The 20,425-nt window shown below is 45.5% G+C and overlaps 1 protein-coding gene across 5 annotated transcripts in view; it reads left to right on the top strand.

Moving 5' to 3' along the window:
- PRKAG2 (protein kinase AMP-activated non-catalytic subunit gamma 2) overlaps positions 1-20,425 on the top strand; it is a 160,451-nt gene that overhangs the window by 85,329 nt on the left and 54,697 nt on the right. For 4 of the 5 annotated variants that reach the window (XR_010067926.1, XM_063303362.1, XM_063303360.1 and 1 more), the window contains one exon: positions 18,531-18,748. Coding sequence is in view for 3 of the 5 variants with exons in the window: in XM_063303362.1 (XP_063159432.1) it covers positions 18,531-18,748 (218 nt within the window). In the remaining 2 variants the exon portion in view is untranslated. Of the gene's footprint in view, positions 1-18,530; positions 18,749-20,425 lie in introns of those variants that run through there. The other variant, XM_063303364.1, reaches the window with a different exon arrangement.

Raw genomic sequence — 20,425 nt, 5'->3', positions numbered from 1 at the left:
TCCAAAAGACTTTAGCAGACCCTGCACTGAGCAAAGGGGGTTGGACCTCTGAGATACCATCTGACTCTATGAAGCCCCTGACTTCACTTTTTTAAAGATTATTTTAATTAAAACCATCAAAGAGCCAGTTTGGTCTAGTGGCGAAGGCACCAGGCTAGAAACCAGGAGACGGAGAGTTCCAGTCCCGCCTCAGGCATGAAAGCCGGCTGGGTGACCTTGGGCCAGTCCCTCTCTCTCAGCCCAAGAGCCAATCAGGCGTGGTAGGAGAGTTCCAGTCCCACCTTAGGCATGAAAGCCGGCTGGGTGACCTTGGGCCAGTCCTTCTCTCTCAGCCCAAGAGCCAATCAGGCATGGTAGGAGAGTTCTAGTCCCACCTTTGGCATGAAAGCTGGCTGGGTGACCCTGGGCCAGTCCCTCTCTCTCAGCCCAAGAGCCAATCAGGCGTGGTAGGAGAGTTCTAGTCCCACCTTTGGCATGAAAGCCGGCTGGGTGACCTGGGGCCAGTCCCTCTCTCTCAGCCCAAGAGCCAATCAGGCGTGGTATGAGAGTTCTAGTCCCGCCTCAGGCATGAAAGCTGGCTGGGTGACCCTGGGCCAGTCCCTCTCTCTCAGCCCAAGAGCCAATCAGGCGTGGTAGGAGAGTTCTAGTCCCACCTTTGGCATGAAAGCCGGCTGGGTGACCCTGGGCCAGTCCCTCTCTCTCAGCCCAAGAGCCAATCAGGCATGGTAGGAGAGTTCTAGTCCCACCTTTGGCATGAAAGCCGGCTGGGTGACCCTGGGCCAGTCCCTCTCTCTCAGCCCAACTCATTTCACAGGGTTGTTGTTGTGGGCAAAAGAGGAGGAGGAAGGAGTATTAGGTATGTTCCCCACCTTAAGTTATTTATAAAATTAATAAAAGCAGGATGAAAAATCTAAAAAAAAACAAATAAATGAGAAGGCTAGGTTCTTGCCAGCTGTATCACCAGCCACCAGCCTCATTTTTATTTCCAAGTATGGCTTAGAGTCCCAAGTGTCATAGGCAGTTTTAGAAAATAGGCTGAGCGCCTGCAGCCCACAGTTGATTTGTTTTTTTTCCAGAAGGGTGCCCCAGTAGGAAGAGTAAAACTTTTTTGCTCCAGTCTGTGCTGCCTCCAAAGAAGGGACATAAATCACAGACTGCAAGACACATTGGTGGGAGTATTAGGGTCTTGGATATCAAAAGGATGGCTGGTGCATTTCACGAAGTCCTTTTCCATGAAAATCAAACCATTAATGGCTTGTTTGTTTAGTCAAAATGGGTTGGCCTGCAAGAGCTTTGATTTCATTTTCACTCTACACTGTCCTTGGCAGAGGAATGTTACAGCTGCTGCTTTTGAACATAGCAGCTTTGACCTTGAGAAAACTTCACTTTATCTGCAGGGTGATAATGAGGTGGTGGCAACTGAACAGATTAATTACTGTGGCACACGACTGGGGAAACTTACGGCTTTTTGTTGTTGTTGAATCAGTAAAAAAAAAAAGACGTTTCAGTTACACCAATATTGTCTTTCTTTTGCACGCTCAAATGGTTCTTGACATCTATTCTCTTGCTTCAGGAAACATGAAAGAGAAATTAATTGTCCACAGAAGCCACATATGAAAGTAAATCCTGCCCAGTAAAGTTTATTGAATGTGAACAGGCACTGAACTGAAGCATTTCTCATGAAATCTGTTTGGGCATCTGTATAGAATTATAGCAGTGTTTTTCAACCTTGGCCACTTTAAGACACGTGCACTTCAACTCCCAGAATTCCCCAGCCAGCAAGGCTGGCTGAGGAATTCTGGGAGTTGAAGTCCATACATCTGAAAGTGGCCAAGATTGAGATACACCGAATTATAGTCTGACTACAAAGGTATGACTTTAAAAAAATATTTAGATCACCATCCTGTGGGTACATTCAGCCATTATCTTAAAAAGTTGGGCCGATCCAGCCGTTGTCCCTTTAAGCCCTAATCTGGTTTATTGTTTTTTGAGCCGAAGAATGCTAATATAATGATTGTTTAGGATTTAGCCTGTTGCATTAACCCAGGCATACGGCCCCAAATTGGCCAACTGCCTGTTGTGAGAATATCTCTAAAGGCTGTTTCCCTGCCTTCCATCCTTGATGCCTCAGTCTCGGTCTTGCATGGGTGCAAAGGTCCTGTTGGCAGAAGCTGTGCCAAAGTCATATATGACTTACGAGCGCAGAAGCCTCCTGGGTGTCAGCAGGAAGAACAGGCCCTGAGGTGCTGATAGAATAATTGCCCAGCTGGTTGAGATGCTTTCTGACTATGCTGGAATGCAGAGCAGCCATGATCCCAGGGCTGCTATGTGAACAAGGTGGAAAGTCACAAGAGAGGCAGGCCATTCATCTTTTGCAGAACAGAAGCACTGGGAATATAAATTCTGGGTTGGTGGAAAGCTAGAACTTGGAAGACCCCCAAAGGGGGAGTCCAGCAGGGCTAAAAATCCTGCAGAAGATTCCTTATCTAGCTGGGTTCATTCCTTATCTAGCTGGTGTTTTTCAACCTCGGCAGCTTTAAGGTGTATGGACTTCAACTCCCAGAATTCTCTTTCACGTGTTATTGCTTTCAGCCCCAGCTTGCAGGAGGTTGCATTCTTTGAAATGCACAAGCCGTTGCTTTCTGCCTTCCTGCTCCCAGGGAATCAAGCGCTCAGAGGCTGGGCCTAGGCTTGGTCTGGATCCAGGCACTTCTTTGCAATGCATGGCATAATATTTATCCAAGCATGCCAAGTCACATGGTTTGGCAGCTGGACACACACTCTGGGCCCATTGACGTGGGTGCATAGACACACCTCCCGGTCATGCTGCTGTGCGCTGGTGACATCCAGAGAAAATCATGCTGTTCATAGCATCAGGCGTAAATGGCTCAGGTCTCTGCAGACCAGAAGAATTTGGATCAGATGACCACAAAAGAAAGAAGCCGGGGAGGGGGCGGGGGGCAGTCCAGTCCAGCACCCAGTCCAGTCCAGCTCTCAGTCCAGAGCCCACATGGACGGCTATGAAGACCAGCTGAAGAATCATGCTAAAAGTCCGTCTTTCAAATGCTTTTGGAAAAGGGCAAATGACTTTGATACTACACTGCCTTAACCATCTTGCCAGGTGAATGAAAGAGAAGTTCGTGCATTTGGTAATATCTGGCATAGAAACAGAAGTTTTTATTAAATATCTGCCAACCATCTCTTACCTGCTCAGTTTTAGGCAATTAAGCTCTGTGCTATTTCTGTTAATGGATACATACAAATAAAAGCTGACAATATTTCTCTTCTTGGGAATGGCAGTGATCCTCTCCTTTTTTTTTTTTTTTGCATATTACACTAACAATGATGTGAATGGTTCGATTTTGGCTTAAAATGCTCTATAAACCCAGATACTGTGGTTTGTAAACCATGGTTTATAAATTGGCATGATGTAGGAATTCAGCCAATTGTGCTATCTTGAGTGGGCAACATATAGCCCACCTTGGCTGGAGCTTGAAAAACTAATCAGGTTTGGACCTAGTCATTGCTTGGATGGGAGACCACCAGGATATCCCAAAGATGGAGGCTAGACTGGGAAGTCAAAGGGAAAAAGTCCAAAGGAAGAAAATGAACCACTTCCTTTTGGAGGCCTCGAAACTTGATGGAAGTATCCCTACAGTCAATGAGAACTGAACGTAAAGGAGTTTATGCCTTTGTTCACTAGAACAAACCGTGACTTAGTGTGATTTATCAATTGCTGCTTCAAGGAGGTTGTAAATCCATGGTTTGTGGTCACCCAGATGCTGTCTGCTCCCAGTTCCTTGCCTCCATCCCTGCGTTCTTTTTATAGCCATCTAATCAAGCACGTTTCGAGCTGGACGGGGCACCGCCTTAAAAGGAAACGCAGAGGAAGAGCTGTTGGGGAAGCGTAGATTTCCCCTGGCTGCCAGGCTGGCAAGCAGGTGTGAGTCCTCCCCGCTCACGGCCTGGCCTTGCTGACAGGCACATGTCTGTCACACCCAGAGGCTGATACCGGAGTCCAGGCAACTGTGGCGTCATCCAGTTGTGGTCCTATAATTGCAGTTGCCGTGTGTGGCGTCGACGTGTGTGGGTCAAAAATAAAATGGCAATAAAAGGGCCATTTCGCACTCTTGAAGGGGGGATAAATCCACACACACACATGCACACACACACACACACTTGTGTGTGTGTGTGTCTGTACTGGCTTCCCCTGATTTACACGGGGGTTTATACAGATGTTACTTCAGCCTTTTTTTTTTTCAGCCACCACAAAAATCTACAATTTGAGACCTCTACATCTTCACCTATTTGGGGTAGGGATTTGTTTACGTGCGGTCACATAGTTGTCGACTCTTAGCAACCACATGGACAGATTTTCTCCATGAAAATCTATTTCCATTTTGGGTAGACAGTACAGTTCTGGAAACACTGATGGGAGCCAAGGTGCCACAAGCATATGCAATGAATGGGGCTGTAATTCTGAATGTTAGTTCTGCAAGTAAGGATTGGAAGGGGCCTTAAAGATCATCTAGTCCTCAAAGTTGTCAACTTTAAGATGTGTGAACTTCAACTCCCAGAATTCCCCAGCTAGCCATGCTGGCTAGGGAATTCTGGGAGTTGAAGTCCACACATCTTAAAGTTGACAACTTTGAGGAACATTGATCTAATCCAACCATCTGCCCAGTGCAGGAATTTCCTCCAGCCCGTTTAAATACCTGCAATGAAGAAGAGTCCACACACTCATCCTGCACCCCGCAAGGCAGTCTACTATGTTATTGAACAGCTTTTACCGTTAGATTTTGTTTTTCTGACCAACCAAAATCTTCCCTGTAATTTAAAGCCACTGGATTGCGTCTTGCAGAATTGCAGAACAGTTCTGGCCTGTCTTCTATATAACAGCGCTTGTGATAGTAGGAAACAGCTACTGAGTCTCCTTGCCTGCAATCTTCTCTTCTCCAAACTAAACATAACCAGTGACTCAATTGTTCCTTGTAAGCTTTTTCTTCCAGCCACCACCCCACTCAGCCCACCATCTTGGTTGCTTGCTTCTATACACACTCCTGTTTGTCCGTATCCTTCCTAAAATGAGGTGCCCAGAACTTGACACAGTGTTCTTGATGTGGCCTGATCAAGGCAGAACAGAGAGGAAGGTTGACTTCTCTTGAGTGTGACTCTTATATTTTGGTTGAAAACAATTTAGGATTGCACTAGACAACCTGTGACCCGTTGGGTCATCGTTTCAGAGATATTTCCTTACCAGATTCCTCAATGCCTGCAAAAGTTCTTAAAAATTCAGGGAGAGATTGTATGATACTTTTGTGTTATGTCATACAATGTTTTATGATAATTTTTGTATCATAAAATGTTTTATAAAATTTGCCAAATTTCTATTCCACATGAGGCATGGGTCCTGGATTTTGGATGAATTCTGTAAGTGAGCCCATTTGAGGTACTTTGGTTTAAAAATTGTTGGCCTATGACGCACTGTTTTGCCCAGTTAAAGGTCACAAAGTATCAAAGAGACACAAGAGTTTTATAGTATATAGATTTGATTTTTTTTTTTGCACACTATGGGCTCACGTTCAGCTATCAATCAACCTGCACACTCAGATTTATTTGTTTGTTTGTTTGTTTTGCATGTAAGTAAAGGTAAAGGTTTCCCTCGACGTAAAGTCCAGTCGTGTCTGACTCTAGGGGGCGGTGCTCATCTCCATTTCAAAGCCGAAGAGCCGGTGTTTGTCCATAGACACTTCCTCTGTGGTCATGTGGCCAGCATGACTAAACGAACGCCGTTACCTTCCCGCCGAAGCGGTACCTATCGATCTACTCACATTTGCATGTTTTCGAACTGCTAGGTGAGCAGGAGCTGGGACGAGCAACAGGAGCCCACCCCGCCGCGCGGTTTCGAACCGCCGACCTTCCGATCGGCAGCTCAGTGGTTTAACCCGCAGCGCCACCACGTCCCTCTGGTTTTGCATGTACTGCTACTTAATATAACCCCATCTTATAACCATGCCTTGGATTTTTCCTGCCCAAATATAGGACTTTGCTTTTGCCCCTACTGGACTTCATCTCGTTGGTTTCTGCCCATTGGCAAGATCCTCCTATATCTTCATACTATTCTTTAAAAGTCTTTGCTCCCCATAACTTTGTGTCATCTGCAAATTTCAAATCATATTTTCTAACCCGTCGTCCAAGTCATTTTGACCATGTAGGGACCAGAATGGAGCCCTGTGGGCCTCCCATCAACACTTCCCTCCAGCTTGATGCAAAGCTGGTGGTGTGTGCTCATTGGGTATGACTGCTCAACCATCTCTATGTCCATTAAATGGTAGCCCATACTCTGCCATCTTCTCTACTAAATATTCTGGTCAACTAAACTGGACATTCATTCAAAAAGAGATGACCATGTTGGTTTGCCTGGATTTGCTCTTGACCACTGTTTTATAGTATTAATCCAGCAGTTCTCAAAGTGTGATCTGGGGACCCTTTCGGGGCATCCACAAAGTCAAATAAATATTTCTTTTTTAATCTCTAATACAGTAAATATTGATAGATGTAACCCACATAAACCAAAGCTCTTTGGGGGCCTCAATGATTTTTAAGCATGTAAAGGGGTCCTGAGACCAAGGTGTTTGAGAGCTGCTGTATTAATCCAATAAGATAGGTTTGTATAACACACCGAATCACAAACTAGCCAAATCATGTTTTAGCCTAGCATTTGAGCCAACTAGGCCATTTTCAGTGCAAAAGGTTGGTAGTTCAATTCCTGAATCTTCTTCTATCAAAACCCCTGTGGAACCATGCTGGGTTTACAGTCTCCATTTACGATTATACCATTTCTTTAACAAACCATGACATTTGGGCACTTACCAGCTTTCACATGACACTAAGCCCAAACCAATCAGACTGCATGATGGTTTAGTGCAGAGCCAGTTTGTTGTGGTGGTTAAGGCACCAGGCTAGAAACCGGGAGACCGTGAGTTCTAGTCCCGCCTTAGGCACAAAGCCAGCTGGGTGACCTTGTGCCAGTCACTCTCCCTCAGCCCTAGGAAGCAGGCAATGGCAAACCACTCCTGAAAAACCTTGCCAAGAAAACTGCAGGGACTTGTCCAGGCAGTCTCGGAGAATCAGACACAATTGGATTGGAAAAAAAAAGTGCACAGGTGTTTTTTCCACTTCCTTTCCTTTGGCAGAATAGAACCAATCTTGGTTTAACACCTTTCCTTTTAACTGGGGCTCGCTTTCACTTTCATAGCAGCCTCTCAGGCAGGAAGGAGGCTGGCTGGATGTGTCCCAGCATGACACAAAATGAGGAGCAATGCCATACCTACCAACAGGGGGCCCGCAGGGACAGGGGTCCAAAAAAATCAAGATGGCAGCCATGGTTGTGGCCACCATCTTGACTTTTTGGACCCTCTTTGGGTGGGCCCTGCGCTACTGAATTTTTACATGATTCAGCAGCAGCATGAACATCTGGTTCTTCTTAGGCTTGCAGGCAACGTAACGCCCAGTGTGTGGCGACCTTTGAAAACCTGCTCTGGGAGAGTTAAGCAAAACAACCTTGTTTGCTTTCTCCCCCAGTATCCAAATCCTGCCTGGCCTTTGTTTCCCTGCCTGTTTTAATGAGTAACCCTGCCCTGCGCTCATTCCTTTCTCTTCCCCTACTGCTCACCTCCTCGTGAGATGAGCCAGCGTTTCCTCCTTTTTTTTCCCTTTCTTCCTCCAGCTGTTTTTGTGCGCCTTGGGGGGGGGAGGTATTTGTTAACAGGCAGGACCTTTTCTTTGCAGCTGTTCTTTTTATGCTGACCAGAAAGGAAAAACGGGGGGCGGGGGGGGGGATTCAGGTCCGACCCAGGCAAATAAAACAAGCCATAATAGAGCTTATAAAAGCAGCCCGTGCTGTTTTAATCTCTCCCTGTTTAGTAATGTAAGCGGCGGTTCGGGCCATTCCGAGGAAGAATTCCTGGGGACCCTGGAACGAAGAGCGATGATGTTGCATTAGAAAATACCTTTGGGAAGTATTAGAATAGATTATTCTTCTTCAGCTCTTCTGCTGATGTCCAGCCCCCACGGGGCTAGAATCCATCTTGACCCTGGCGGCTGGGAAGATCAGGGAAACTGGACAAGATTGACCTGGATCGAACTAACTTGCTAAAAGCCCATTTGCCCTGGGGGAGAACCTGGGGGGGCTCTGAAGGCTCCCCACTCTGATAGCCCTGTGAGGTAATCCAGACAAGAAGTACAACCAGGAGTCCTAGCACTATCTTTACCATTAAGGTTACATTAACAGAGTCTGCAAGGCTGAAAGTATTTCTCCCCTCCTTTCCTTTCACCCTCCAGAAAACTAGGGAGCGTCCCTTCTGAAACATTTCCCACACTCTCTCTCCTTCTGTGGGCTTTTACATGCCAGATGTCCAGTCTTGAGGCTCCTCCCAAGGCCATTTAGTACCATCGTACAGGGCTTGGAGCTGGCTGGTGCAGATTCTAGCATATAAGGCTAGAAAGTCCCCCGACCTCTCAACCTCATTTTTTAAATGGTTTTTGACATTCTGCTTTAGGTTTTTATTTCTACCAGTTCCTCTGGTAGGTGGATGGCTATATAAATTTGGGGAAGAGATGGAGGGAAGGAGGAATGTGTCAGCCTTCCCAGGTAGACCAGACAGGAAACAAGACCAGGTGAGCTAATTCTACTTTACTGTTAGGCTACATTAACAGAATCTTGCAAGTCTGGAAGTACAAATCTCCGGCCATCACCTTTATAGCCTGAAAACTTAGGGAGGGTCCCTTCTGAGCCTCTTGCCCCACCCGTTATGCAGCTGTGGGCTATGCGCTCTCTTATCTGACTGTTCCCTAGTCAGCATCTCTTCCTCCTGTACCCCAAGGTCACTCCCACATACCATTACAGAATGTTAGCTGGGGTTGTGGGGTAGGGGTAGTGTTGTAGTTAGGGGTAGAAGTAGTTGGCTACTTATTATGGGGACTGATGTGGTGTGTTTGGGGGCTGGGACACGAGAGGACGATGATCGGAGAGGGCAGTAGCTATCTACTGGGGGTGATGCAGTGGGGCCCACATTAAGATGTGATTGGCAGCAGGAGGGGAGGTGGGGTGTGCTGGTGATGCCTCTGCGGACGGGCGCTGCCTTTGCTGCAAAGCTCCTTTGGAATCACATCTGAAGCATGGCTCTGTCCTCCTTTCCAGGTGGCATCAGCCTACAAGAATGGCTTATAAAGGGATTGGTGGCCAGAGATTCCACTTATGCACCACCCAACCAACGCTCTTTTGATTTGAACCCTATATATACTTCCAAAGACCCTGAGAGCTTATTCTCCTTGCTGGCTGGGGAATTCTGGGAGTTGAAGTCCATGCATCTTAAAGTTGCTGAGGCTGGGAAACACTGCTGTGCACCCAGCTGGTTCCCTCCCTCTCCTCTCATCCTCCCTTCCCCAGCATCCTCTTCCATTTCCACCCCCCACCCCTTCTTTCTCATCACTGGCATGGCCTCTTCAGATCCTTTGGAGTTATGTCAAAAGCAGGAATTGACTCAGTCTCAAACCTGTTCAGCACCAACCGCGAAGCCTGCCTGCTGCAGATCAAACCCCATGCAGTGGGATTAATTGCTTTAGCACCTTATTTTGTAGCCCAATCACCTTAGCCCAGTGCACCTGCCTCTATAAACCACATGTTATTTTTGCAGTGGCATTAAAACGTCTTTTTTCTCTCCTGATCTTGAGCACAATGCAGATTTCCTGATCCTGCGTACCTTCCGTTTTATTATATGGTGCAGTCTATGGTGCAGTCATTGGCATTTGGGAGCAAAACACTAACCTTTCCTCCTTCTGTTATTGTCCTCTCTCGATCGCCAGGTGCTCAATTGACACTGTAGTTTAGTGCTTTGAGTGAAGCCAGACAATTTATTAAGCATAAATTGGGAATGCTGCTGTGAAATCTCTCAGGTTATGCAGTATTGAAGGAAAATCAGTAGCTATCTTCCACTATTTAATTACAAGAAGATATTTGTGGTGCATCTTTCAAGAAATGGAACTCTGGAAAACTTGGAAACGCCTGAAGATTTATCGTGCTGGAAATGTTCACAGTTTACTGAATTGTTTTGTTTTATCTGCAGTTCTGAGGTTTTAGAAGAAGCAATTGGAGGTCTTTCTCTGCTTTTCCCACAGCTGCATCAACGGTACAAGAGTATCAGGATAAGCAATCCCCAAAAGACCATTTTAGCACTAGCCGGGGATCATCAAGGTGATAAACCTGTGTTTGGGCTGTACCATTTTAGCTGCAGGTGTGAGCTTATGTGATGGAGCTTTCCACCTTGAGCAAACCAGTTCTTACACTTAGCAAACTGGCTTCTTAGAAAGAACCAAGATGCTGGGTAGTACTTTGGATCTGAGGGCGAAAAGGTACTTCTCAGGAAGCGGGGTTGCAACCAACACAGTTGACTGCAACCTCTTAAAGCAGCTTACTTTCTCCTGGGCTCATGTGGCAGCCTTCTGCAGTTGCCCCATGGGAAAAGACATATGGAGCTTGAAGATATACAGAGCTTGAAGATGTGTAGGCTTCAGCTCCCAGAAATCCCCAGCCAGTTTGCTGGCTGGGGAATTCTGGGAGTTGGTCCACATATTTTCAAGCTGCCAAGGTTGAGAAACACTGATTTAGACAGATGTTATGCTGTGCCTTGGAGCGATACAGGTTTTGGCCTTTGAATCCATAACAGAAATAATTATTCCCAATTAAAGACCTCAGGTTTTTTGGACAGAGAAGACACATACTGATGTGCCTTGTGGTTTCAACCAGAGATTGTTCCTCTTTTCAGGATATATAGGGCATGGCTTTTAGAATGATGTCACCTCTGCTTTGTAAGTGTAGATCTTTGTAGATACGGAAGGGCACCATCCTTATCTAGCTGAAATCAAAGCTGAGCACTCAGTTGTTGTAATGTATCCGGATTTCAGTTCCCCTCTGTACGCCAGTGGTGGGTGAGTGCAGGTCAGCTTGACCCATGTTTGTCGCATTCAGTTTCTCTTCCAAAGGTACGCGAACTTCAAGGATCAGCTTGTGCTATTCTCTAGGCTTCATGCCACTGGTCGTAAATGAAGCACGCTAGGTAGCACCATTGACCACTCTAGTGGCTGTTTGTTTTTGGAACTGAAATTCAAACGTGTGTTTGCATGTACGCAACTTGTCGCTGGAAGGAGAAGGAGAAGGGGGTCACGAGACACGGAAATTGGCACCTCTCGCCCAAACCTATCCCAAACCCTTACAGTGGCCCAACTTCTTGGCAGTGTCAGAGTTTTCTGCCCAGGAAGCTAAAAGAGCCCGAGAGGGGCCTTTCCATCCACGTTTAGCCTTCCATTCTGCTCAGTAGGTAGGCTGTATTTCTGAGGTGGTTTTGGAAGAGGGGAACTGCCTTTTACCACAATCTTCAAGGAAAATAAGGATCCCTTCCTTTTTGGCAAGGCTGGGAGAAATGAAGGAAGTCTGACTAGCAAGCAAGCTGGCAGAGAAGAGGCAGAGCAGAGGGGTAGCTTCCCTTTGGGACCCACATGGAGACCAAGGAAACTGGTGGGGCAGGTCTGGAGAAAGCAGAGGTGTGACAGAGGCACAGGACCCCACTGGGCCCTGCGGGTTAGCCGGCGCAAGCTCCACTCCCTTTGCAAGCATGCGCGATGTCGCCACATGCTCACGGGAGCTGAGCCCTCACCCCGCCCCCTTCCCTTGGACACCCCCTTGCAGAGGCCTCTGGACAGAGATCTATAAAACTAGGCCTGGTGTGGAAAATCTGCCCCGGTCAAAACGGCAAAGGCAGAGTTGTGCCGTTACAATGCAAGCTTCGGCTCTTTTGCACACGCGTGGGGTGTCGTGCCACGCACACTAAGGAAGCACAAGTTACAGCATAATGCTGCCATTCCCATTTGGCCCAGCTCCACCCTGAATGCTTCTGAAGAGACAGCAATTTCTTTCCCCGTCTTCCATGACAAGGAATTTGGTGTCGATCGTTACACTGAAAGCAGGGAGATTTAAGACTGATGAAAGAAGGGTTTCTGCGCACAGCCAAGAGCTAAAGTCTGAAATTTTCTATCAGATCATCAGATGTTGGCAGCTGAGATGTTTTTAAGAGTGAGCTGGACGAAATCATTGAGGATCAGGCTGTCAACAGCTATCCGCCTTGATGGCTATTTAGTACCTCCAGGATCCCAAACAGCATGCCTTCAACAGCAGCTGCTATCAAAGAGGCGTGGAAAAGGGGCATCTTGGTTTGGAAGCTTGTTGGATACAGGTGGTTGACGCCCAGAATGTCTGGTGAAATACCTACAGAGCCCTTCTCAGAAAACTAGCATAAAATTGCTGTGGAAAGCATTACAAAGGAAACCAATTGTGCTCCAATACAGTGATCAAAATATTCAAAAATAGCAAACAAGTATTATAGTAATTTATGTGCTCTTTTATTAATCCATTAAATCAATAACAATACCTCCTTTTTAGGGTGTAATAATTTTAGATAGTGAGATTTCTTGAGCTAACATTTTTTGGAGTCCTGATTTGATTTGATTATGTGCCATCAAGTCGCTGTCAATTCTTAGCAACCCCATCGATAGATTTTCTTTATGAGTTTGGAGTCTACAGTAGAAACAATCGATTGTTTTGTTGCCTACATTCATTATTTATTGAATGAAAAGTTGAGTTTCAGTCAGAAGGTTAATGAAAATAAAGATGTGGGGTGCTGGCTGGGGAATTCTGGGAGTTGAAGTCCACACAGCTTAAAGTTGCTGGGGTTGAGAAACACTGGGCTAGACTGAGAAGTTGAAGAAACATCTCAGAAAGAGCCAATGACAAGCACTCATGGGATGCTTGAAGGTTTCTCCTAGTCATCAGGCTAGACCTGCAGGAACAGAGTGCTGGACTAGGGAAGTCTTTCATCAACACAGTTCCTCTGATGTCCTCAGATGGGAAAGGTTGGGTAGGAAGAATCCATTGTTCTGTTTAATGAATACAGCCCAGGACAGTTGGGAAATGTTTGCTGCAATGAAGAGGTTTCCAGACCAACAGAGCATGAGATAGTTAAAGGTTCTTGTGTAAAGGGGCAAACTCAGAAGGCAGCAAGTCAAGGTTGGGCTGTCTCAACATTTGTCATGACGTCAACAGAGTCCAAGGATGTGTTAGCTTAAGGGCTTCTTGGATACATTCATTCATTTTCATTGGCTAATAATAAGACAGAGGAGAATGGCCCTTCCAGATTGCAAGAAAATACCCCATGCAATGGAGGGACAATTTCACACATTTCCTGGGCAACACTGTCTCTTGAATGCAAGCAGAGTTTGCTTTAGTCATCATACAAACAATAGCACTTTGCGTTTGACCGTTGAAAGCATCCTCCTCCAATTTCCAGCCCTCCAGAGAGGATGCATTACAAATCCCAAAATTTTCAACCAACCTACAAGCTGGGAATTCTGTGGTTTGGGAAGGAACAGGATGGAAAAGCTTAGCTTCCAAGCACGAAGGACTTCTGTATCAATAGTCTTTACCGAAGTGTTGCAGAGTAGGTCGTGTTGATTAACTCTGTTCTGTTATAACACACTCTAAAAGGACTATTAGCTCCATGAGACCCTACTCATCCATTTTGGTCTCATTCTGTGTCTTGCTACCAACAATGCCGTTGCAATAATGCAACACAAGGTCTTAGTAGATGCAGCACCCAGCCTCTCTGCCTTGGGAGACATATCAAGTTCCTTCCTTACTAATCTTCAAAAGCTTAATAGGAATCATTTTATATCAAAAGGCCTTCAATACTGGTTAGTTGACAGCTACTCCTTGCTGTTCGGGAGCTGCTGGCCTAATTTTTAATTCTCGTTTTATCTGCAATTCATCCTTTCTGTGGTTCCTTGTTTTTCATGCCTGTTTACTCCTCCTTTCCCTGGCACTGCCCCACAGCATGGAGGGCGTCTCTTCTGGGTCTGAATAATTGCCGTGCCTTTTAAATGTTGCCTTTTCATTTTTGGGTGCCAAAGAATAAAGAAATCCAGAGGACCTGGTATTCCTTTGGATAGGGTTTGCACAACCCCCTGAGCTGGTGTTTCTCAATCTCCGCCACTTTAAGACGTGAGGACTTCAACTCGGAGAATTGTCCACACATCTTAAAGTTGTAGAGGTTGAGAAACATAAACCATGGCTTATAAATCACAATGGGTAGGTCTGTGCAACTCACAGAGCCAGCATCAAACAAACCACGTTATGTCTTAGTGCTCCGTGTGTGTGCTCAGCCTATGGGTGCTAAGCGATTCTGGGAAATGCATTCAACATCTTCCTATATGCCTAGGCTGACCACACGTCCCGTTTTGAACGGGACAGTCCCATTTTTTTAACATTTCCAGACCATCTCGTCATTTTAATATAAATGTCCATTTTGTCCTGTTTTCTTAAAAGCCTTACTTAAACATTTGAAAGTTCCCGTGAACCTGTCAGAAGGCAGTCTGGCTTTGAGTGGAAGGAGGGGGAGCTCGGCAGAAACGGTAGGAAAAAAGCCAGAGCTCAACCTGGCAGGAAACCTAAAAAGAAAAAACAGGATCAGCTGATAGGCGTTGATCAAAGGGGAAGCCAATTGGCTCCTGCCTGGAAATGGTGGGAAGAAAAGAACGTAAAAGCACGGCCAGAGGAGGAATGGCTTGTCGGGGACAACCGTTCACCAGACTCTCCAGCCCAGCTTTGCCTCTCACAAATGGAGGAATCCGAAGATTCCCAGCCTGAGAAAACTGGAGAAGTTCCTGCCTGCTGATCCAGCCAGCCTGTCACCCAGCCTTGCCCCATTTTGCCATCCCAATGTCCCGTTTTTGTCTCAATGAAATATGGTCAGCCTATATATGCCCAGTTTGCCCCTTAGCTATTTCATCTGGAAGCTCCCACTTCCCCAGTCTGCTTCTCTACCCTGCCTAGCATGCATTTTATTGAAGTCACTAGAAATGAAGAGAAAGATAGACGTAGCTTTCAAATGCTCCAAAAAAGCCATTTGTATGATGATCACTTATTGAATCCATCTTACTGTCTTATATTTATTTATTGGTATGTTGATTATTATATGTTGCAGATGGTGTGGCTTGGCTCCTGCATGTCTGGTTATTTCTATTTTGGCACAGCCTGTTATCAGACGCCCATTCCACTGATTTGTTACTCCATTAGTGCTTGTTACAACCTTATCCCATCAGGCTCAGCAAACAGAGCTAATGCAGTGATTTCTCCTTCTAGTGGTCATTTTCACTATTGGTAGCTTCTGCCACAAGCTCAAGCACTTTGCAAATGCTGATGTGTTCAACAAAACGTTATAGATAAAAGACATCCCAGGGGAAAAAAACTGTATTAAATCTCTTTGGAAGCAAGCATTAGTAGCCTGCGGTCCTCTGTTATCTGAGAATAAGTACAGAAAGTTATGGCTGTGCTTTTCAAATATGATTCAGGAGAAGTGCTTTGGCATGTGTAGGAATGTGAGCGCAGCACTTCTTAAAGTGGCTGCACTTTTTTTTCCAGGTTTCCATGTGAGCCTGGGGAAAGATGCAGCTGCTTTAAGGAGCTGGCTCATCAAAGCAGCCATGTCCCCCCCGGCTTGTGTGAAGGCTGAAAAAGATGTGGCTGCTTTAAAAAGACAGTGTGCTCATACTCTTGTGCATTTCAAAGCCTCCCTTCCGAATCATTTTCTGAAGCATGCAGTATAATTCAGCCATACCTGGATAGGGGAATTGATTTATGATAAACACCCCTTCCTGTCCTTTAGAGCAGTGGGAGGCTGAAGTACCCCTCTTGGACCCAGTCTTTTTTTAAAGCACCTACAAGCATGTTGGTGATGTAACAGGATATGATTGTGATTGGGCCACATCCTCCTTTTTACCGTCATCAACTACAAAAATATAAAACCAACCCACCAGCTGGTCAGCCTTCCTTGGTTCACCAGGTCCTCTGGTGATGCACTGAGGGATTAGTAGCGTTCATAAAACTAATGGGTCAGCATATTAAGGGTCATCATCTTCCATCCCCACAACCAAGTTCTTCCTTCTTGCTTTTCAGTTCCTCTTGCCCATGAGAGTTGAAGCCAACTCCATTCTTTCTCCTGTCCATCTGCTTCACCTTTTTTTCTCTTCCATACTTTTTTTTTTTTTTAGCTCTTCGTTCTTTTACTCCTTTCCATTCCTGGCAAGGCTTCACTCCTCCAAACGCAGGATTATATATCTACATTTAAAAGGGACCACGAATCAGGGAAGAAACTTCGGTCTCATACACTCAAGATCCTGTGGTCAATTTCCATGCGGACTGGCAATGCAGCACCCGTCCATGTGTACCCTGAAAACGGTCCACTTCTTAAACAGACTTAAGTAAAGCCCATTTCATATTTTGGACATTTTTTCCAAACTTCATAGGGGCATCCACTTTTCCATAGCAACATCTAAAACAAGAAGTGTCCTCCTCAACTGTCTGGTGAGCACTTACCTCATTCTGGCCAAAACTGCAGCTGCTACTTTTTTTTATGTCTTTAACTCCTCTTCAAACGAAATTCTATGTTGAATTACTTAGACGTGGAAGCCCGTAGTAGCTCCGATGCTTTATCTAGAGACGATGAGAGCTAACTCAGCAGGTGGAGGACAGGCTGGTCTTTTCCCTTTGCAAAGCTTCTTTTCCTAGAAGAGGAACAGCGGTAGAAACCAAGAACCACTGCAGAACTCTCTTGGCGTGGGGGTGGGGGGGCAAAGCCACTTTCATTGGTAAGTTCACGATAACCCACAACTGCTCTACAGATACCACTCCTACAGGAACAATTTTTATTCATTTATTTATTATTAAACTTATACACTGCCCCTCATACTATCAAAGTGGCTCTGGGCAGCTTACAAATAAAAATTATAAAACCATTATAAAAATGGAAAAAATATAAAAAATAGAAGAAGATAGAAGAGGGAAACTCAAAGGCAGAGAGAGCGTCTTTAAGCCACCAACCACCCCCAGGGCTGCCTGTCACTCTTGGGTCCCCAAGCTAGTTGGTGAAGCCAGTTTGGTGGCCTGCTGGAACCACTGAAATGGAGCAGAGCTTAAAACACAGCTGAGAAGCTGGCACAGAAAAAGGAAATTATCTTAGATAGCTTCAGTGAGCATGCCAGAGAAACACAGGTTATGGCTCTTACACATTCAGCCCTCCCAAGCATAAAGAATCACATACTTAGACACATTAGGTTAAGAAGTAAAAAGAAGCTTACTGACTTTATTCTTTGTTGCTTCTGCTACATCCATCTTGGTGGAAAAGATGAAGTTCCTTTGTTCTTCTTTTCTTTCTAATTACATAGTTTGCCCTAAACTCTCAGCCCTACAGCTGCCAAGAGGTGTGTGGAAGAAAGGGGCAGAATCCCTCATCAACAAGGCCCAAGCACTTGGCCCTGATGAAGAGAGCAGCATCCATGCTGCCTCTCCCTGGGTGGAGGAGGGGGAAAGAGAGAGAACAAGGAAGTGGGAGTGGCAACGAACAGCTTCCTCAGAGTTGCATTGTAGGGCAACTCAATTTACATGCTAATTCACATGCAAATGAGGCATGCTGGATTTGCCAGGACTTCTAACAGTTGGCAGAGCCAGGTCTTGACGCTCCTCCTGAAGGCCAGAAGAGTGGGGGCCAACCTCACCTCAGGTGGCAAGATGTTTACAATGCAGTAGAGAAAACAGCCATCATAGAAGAGGTTTGCTAAATTCCAAAATAGACAGGCCAATTCAAAACGAAGACTTGTTACCTGGCGGTCGAGTCGTAAGATCAGCTAGCAAGTAAGATATTGGAGTAACTGGGGCAAGGGGGTGGGGGACAGTGTTGAAAATAAAATTTAACAAAAGACTTCACGTGTATCTGGTCTGTTTGTGGTCACAAGTGAAAAGTCAACGTAAATCTCATCAGAGCTTGAGACAGGCGGTCTGCGAAATAGGAGAGGAGAGGCATGTTTGCAAGCCAAGGGAGATTTTAATAATGTGGGTGGAAAAGGAACGAGATGGTTCTGGATCTGCCTGCAAAGAAGCGGTAAGGCATTTCAGGGCCAGCCTGTCTGCGGTTCACCTGCTCCTGCCGATATTTCCACTGCTGGAGAAATAGAGCGAGAGTTTTTTCTACGCTGATCAATCTTGCAAGAGAAAAGCATAACTTAGCAGATTTTTCCTTCTAAGGAATCTCCTCCGCGGTATCTCTTGTTACAAAAATTCCAAGTAGCTTTTGGCTTCAGGCATGACCAAGTGCCCACATTGCTCTAAGCCACATTTGCTTTAGCTGTGATTGGTCAGCTGCACCCAGGTGATCTAGTTCACAAAACATGGTTCACAGACTGCCATCGCTGGCTTCTCACATTGCACTAAACCATGATGTGATGTGTCCAATTTGGCTCAGTGTGAGGTGAGAATCCAGCTGTTGAGAGCAAGGTGTCAGATCAACGTTTCAAGAACTTGGATGACTTGCGCTGTGTGAATGCTGTGGTGTACTAACCTGCACTGTTTCGTTGTATCTCATTTTTAGCTTCTGGCCTTTCTTCTTCACCATCAACTCCCACCCAGGGAACAAAGCAGCCAGCATTTCCGCTTGAATGCTACAGACATGAACCGGAGAGGCTAGAAACACGGATTCACACCTCCTCTCCTCCTCCAGATACTGGTGAAAGGTTCAGCCTGCCTCCAGGGCAGAGTGCCACCAAGCCACCCTCTCCAGCACCTGTCTGTTGTGCTACCTCAAAAGTGGTAAGTACGGGCTCCTAAAATTAAAAAAAAAAAAATAGGAAAGGCCTGTAGCTTGGAACTGATGTGATGCTTGTTGGCGTTCAAGCATTTGCCGTACCTTGTAGGTGTATAGCTCTTTCAGTTATCCTGCAATGGGGAGAAATGCGATTGTCCCTAGTTTGCAAAAAAAAGGAGAGGGGAAACTGAGGCTGAGAATCCGTATCTTGCCTGCTGATGCCATAGTAGAAGTTAGATTTGAACTAGGGGCCTCTCCATTTTGACTTCAGATGTTTTCGACTAGAACCCAGTGTGTGTGTGCTTGAAAACAAGCTCCATTGAAACTTCAGAATAACCATGCACAGGATTTCCTTCCTAGCCACGGCTCTGTGCTTCCAGAAGATCACCCAGTCCTGCTGCAGATTTGACACTGATTTATTTTCACAAAATGCTTGTTCATGAGGAACTCAACCACTCTGTAATTACTTAACCTTGTGATCTTGTTTTGTGATCCATCAGTTGCAAAATTAACCACAGGTTTGGGGTTTCTACAGCCCAGTAGACTAACCTGTGGTTGGTTAGATTGTAATTCAGTGGGACCTGTGAATGTAGATTGTGTGAATGAATGTACGTAAAAAGGTGACACCTGAGAACCACTGCTGGCTGATATTTGGGGTTTTAGCTGTATAGTTAAATGAGGTTGGCAAGGAGCTGCATAGGATTACACCAATATTTAAATTTCAACTAATTCTAGCATATTCATTCCATTACTGCATTTTCCTTGTATGCCAGTGTGACGAAATGGTAGTTTGTTGTGTTCAGCTGTAACCTATAAGAAAGGCAACAATTAGGCAGAAGTGTCCACAGGATATGGTCAAAAAAGTCAAGATGGCAGCTGTGATGGTACAATCAAAGCTCTACTCACTTTTTTTTAAGTGCATTGTACAAAACCCCTGAGAGAAGAGGTTAGGCTTAAGGTTTTGTAGAAATGGCGGTTGATGCTTGGATAGAGTACAAAAGAGAAAAGAAATACTATAACTGGAGATAATCTGTGTGTATGTGTGTGTACCACAACAAAAAACAGACAAAGCAGTAGCCCTTGATGGCAAGCTAGACAGTTATTCCTGCAAGTTCAAGGAAGACCTATTTTGGATGGACCTTGTTAAAAGGGAAACAACTTACATCTACTCATGGAACGTTGCTGTTAAATAAAGATTTAGTCATATGAGTAACAAAGAGGCAAAATATAATTACCCACCCATCTAAGTTACTACGCTGTCAGGGGAAGAAGAATAAAGGAAGCAACGACATCAATACAAAGTTAAAACTCAATGTATGATCAGAGTGGGGTAGTGGTGAAGGTAGTAGAGGGGCCACGTTTTGGTCCCCCTTCAACCAGAAGACTGAGCCAGTCCTTCAGCCTTAGCTCAAAACTCAGCATGGTCTAGTGGGGAAGGTCCTGAAATAGGAGCGAGGAGAACCAGGTTCTAGTCCCTCCTCAGCGACAGAAGCTCCCTGGGGGACTTTGGACCAATTTATTCCACAGGGATGCTGTGGTGGGGAAAAACAGGATGGTGGAGGGCTACGACATGAGCACCTGAAGGAAAGGTGGGACTAGATTCCTAACACGGTGTTTCTCAACCTTGGCAACTTTAAGGTGTGTGGACTTCAACTCCCAGAATTCTTGGGGTTGAAGTCCAG

Source organism: Candoia aspera, chromosome 4 (genome assembly GCF_035149785.1).
Source record: "Candoia aspera isolate rCanAsp1 chromosome 4, rCanAsp1.hap2, whole genome shotgun sequence".
NCBI classification, from domain to species: domain Eukaryota; kingdom Metazoa; phylum Chordata; class Lepidosauria; order Squamata; family Boidae; genus Candoia; species Candoia aspera.
The sequence above is the reverse complement of the archived record's forward strand: the minus strand, read 5'-3'. Positions and strand labels throughout refer to the sequence as shown.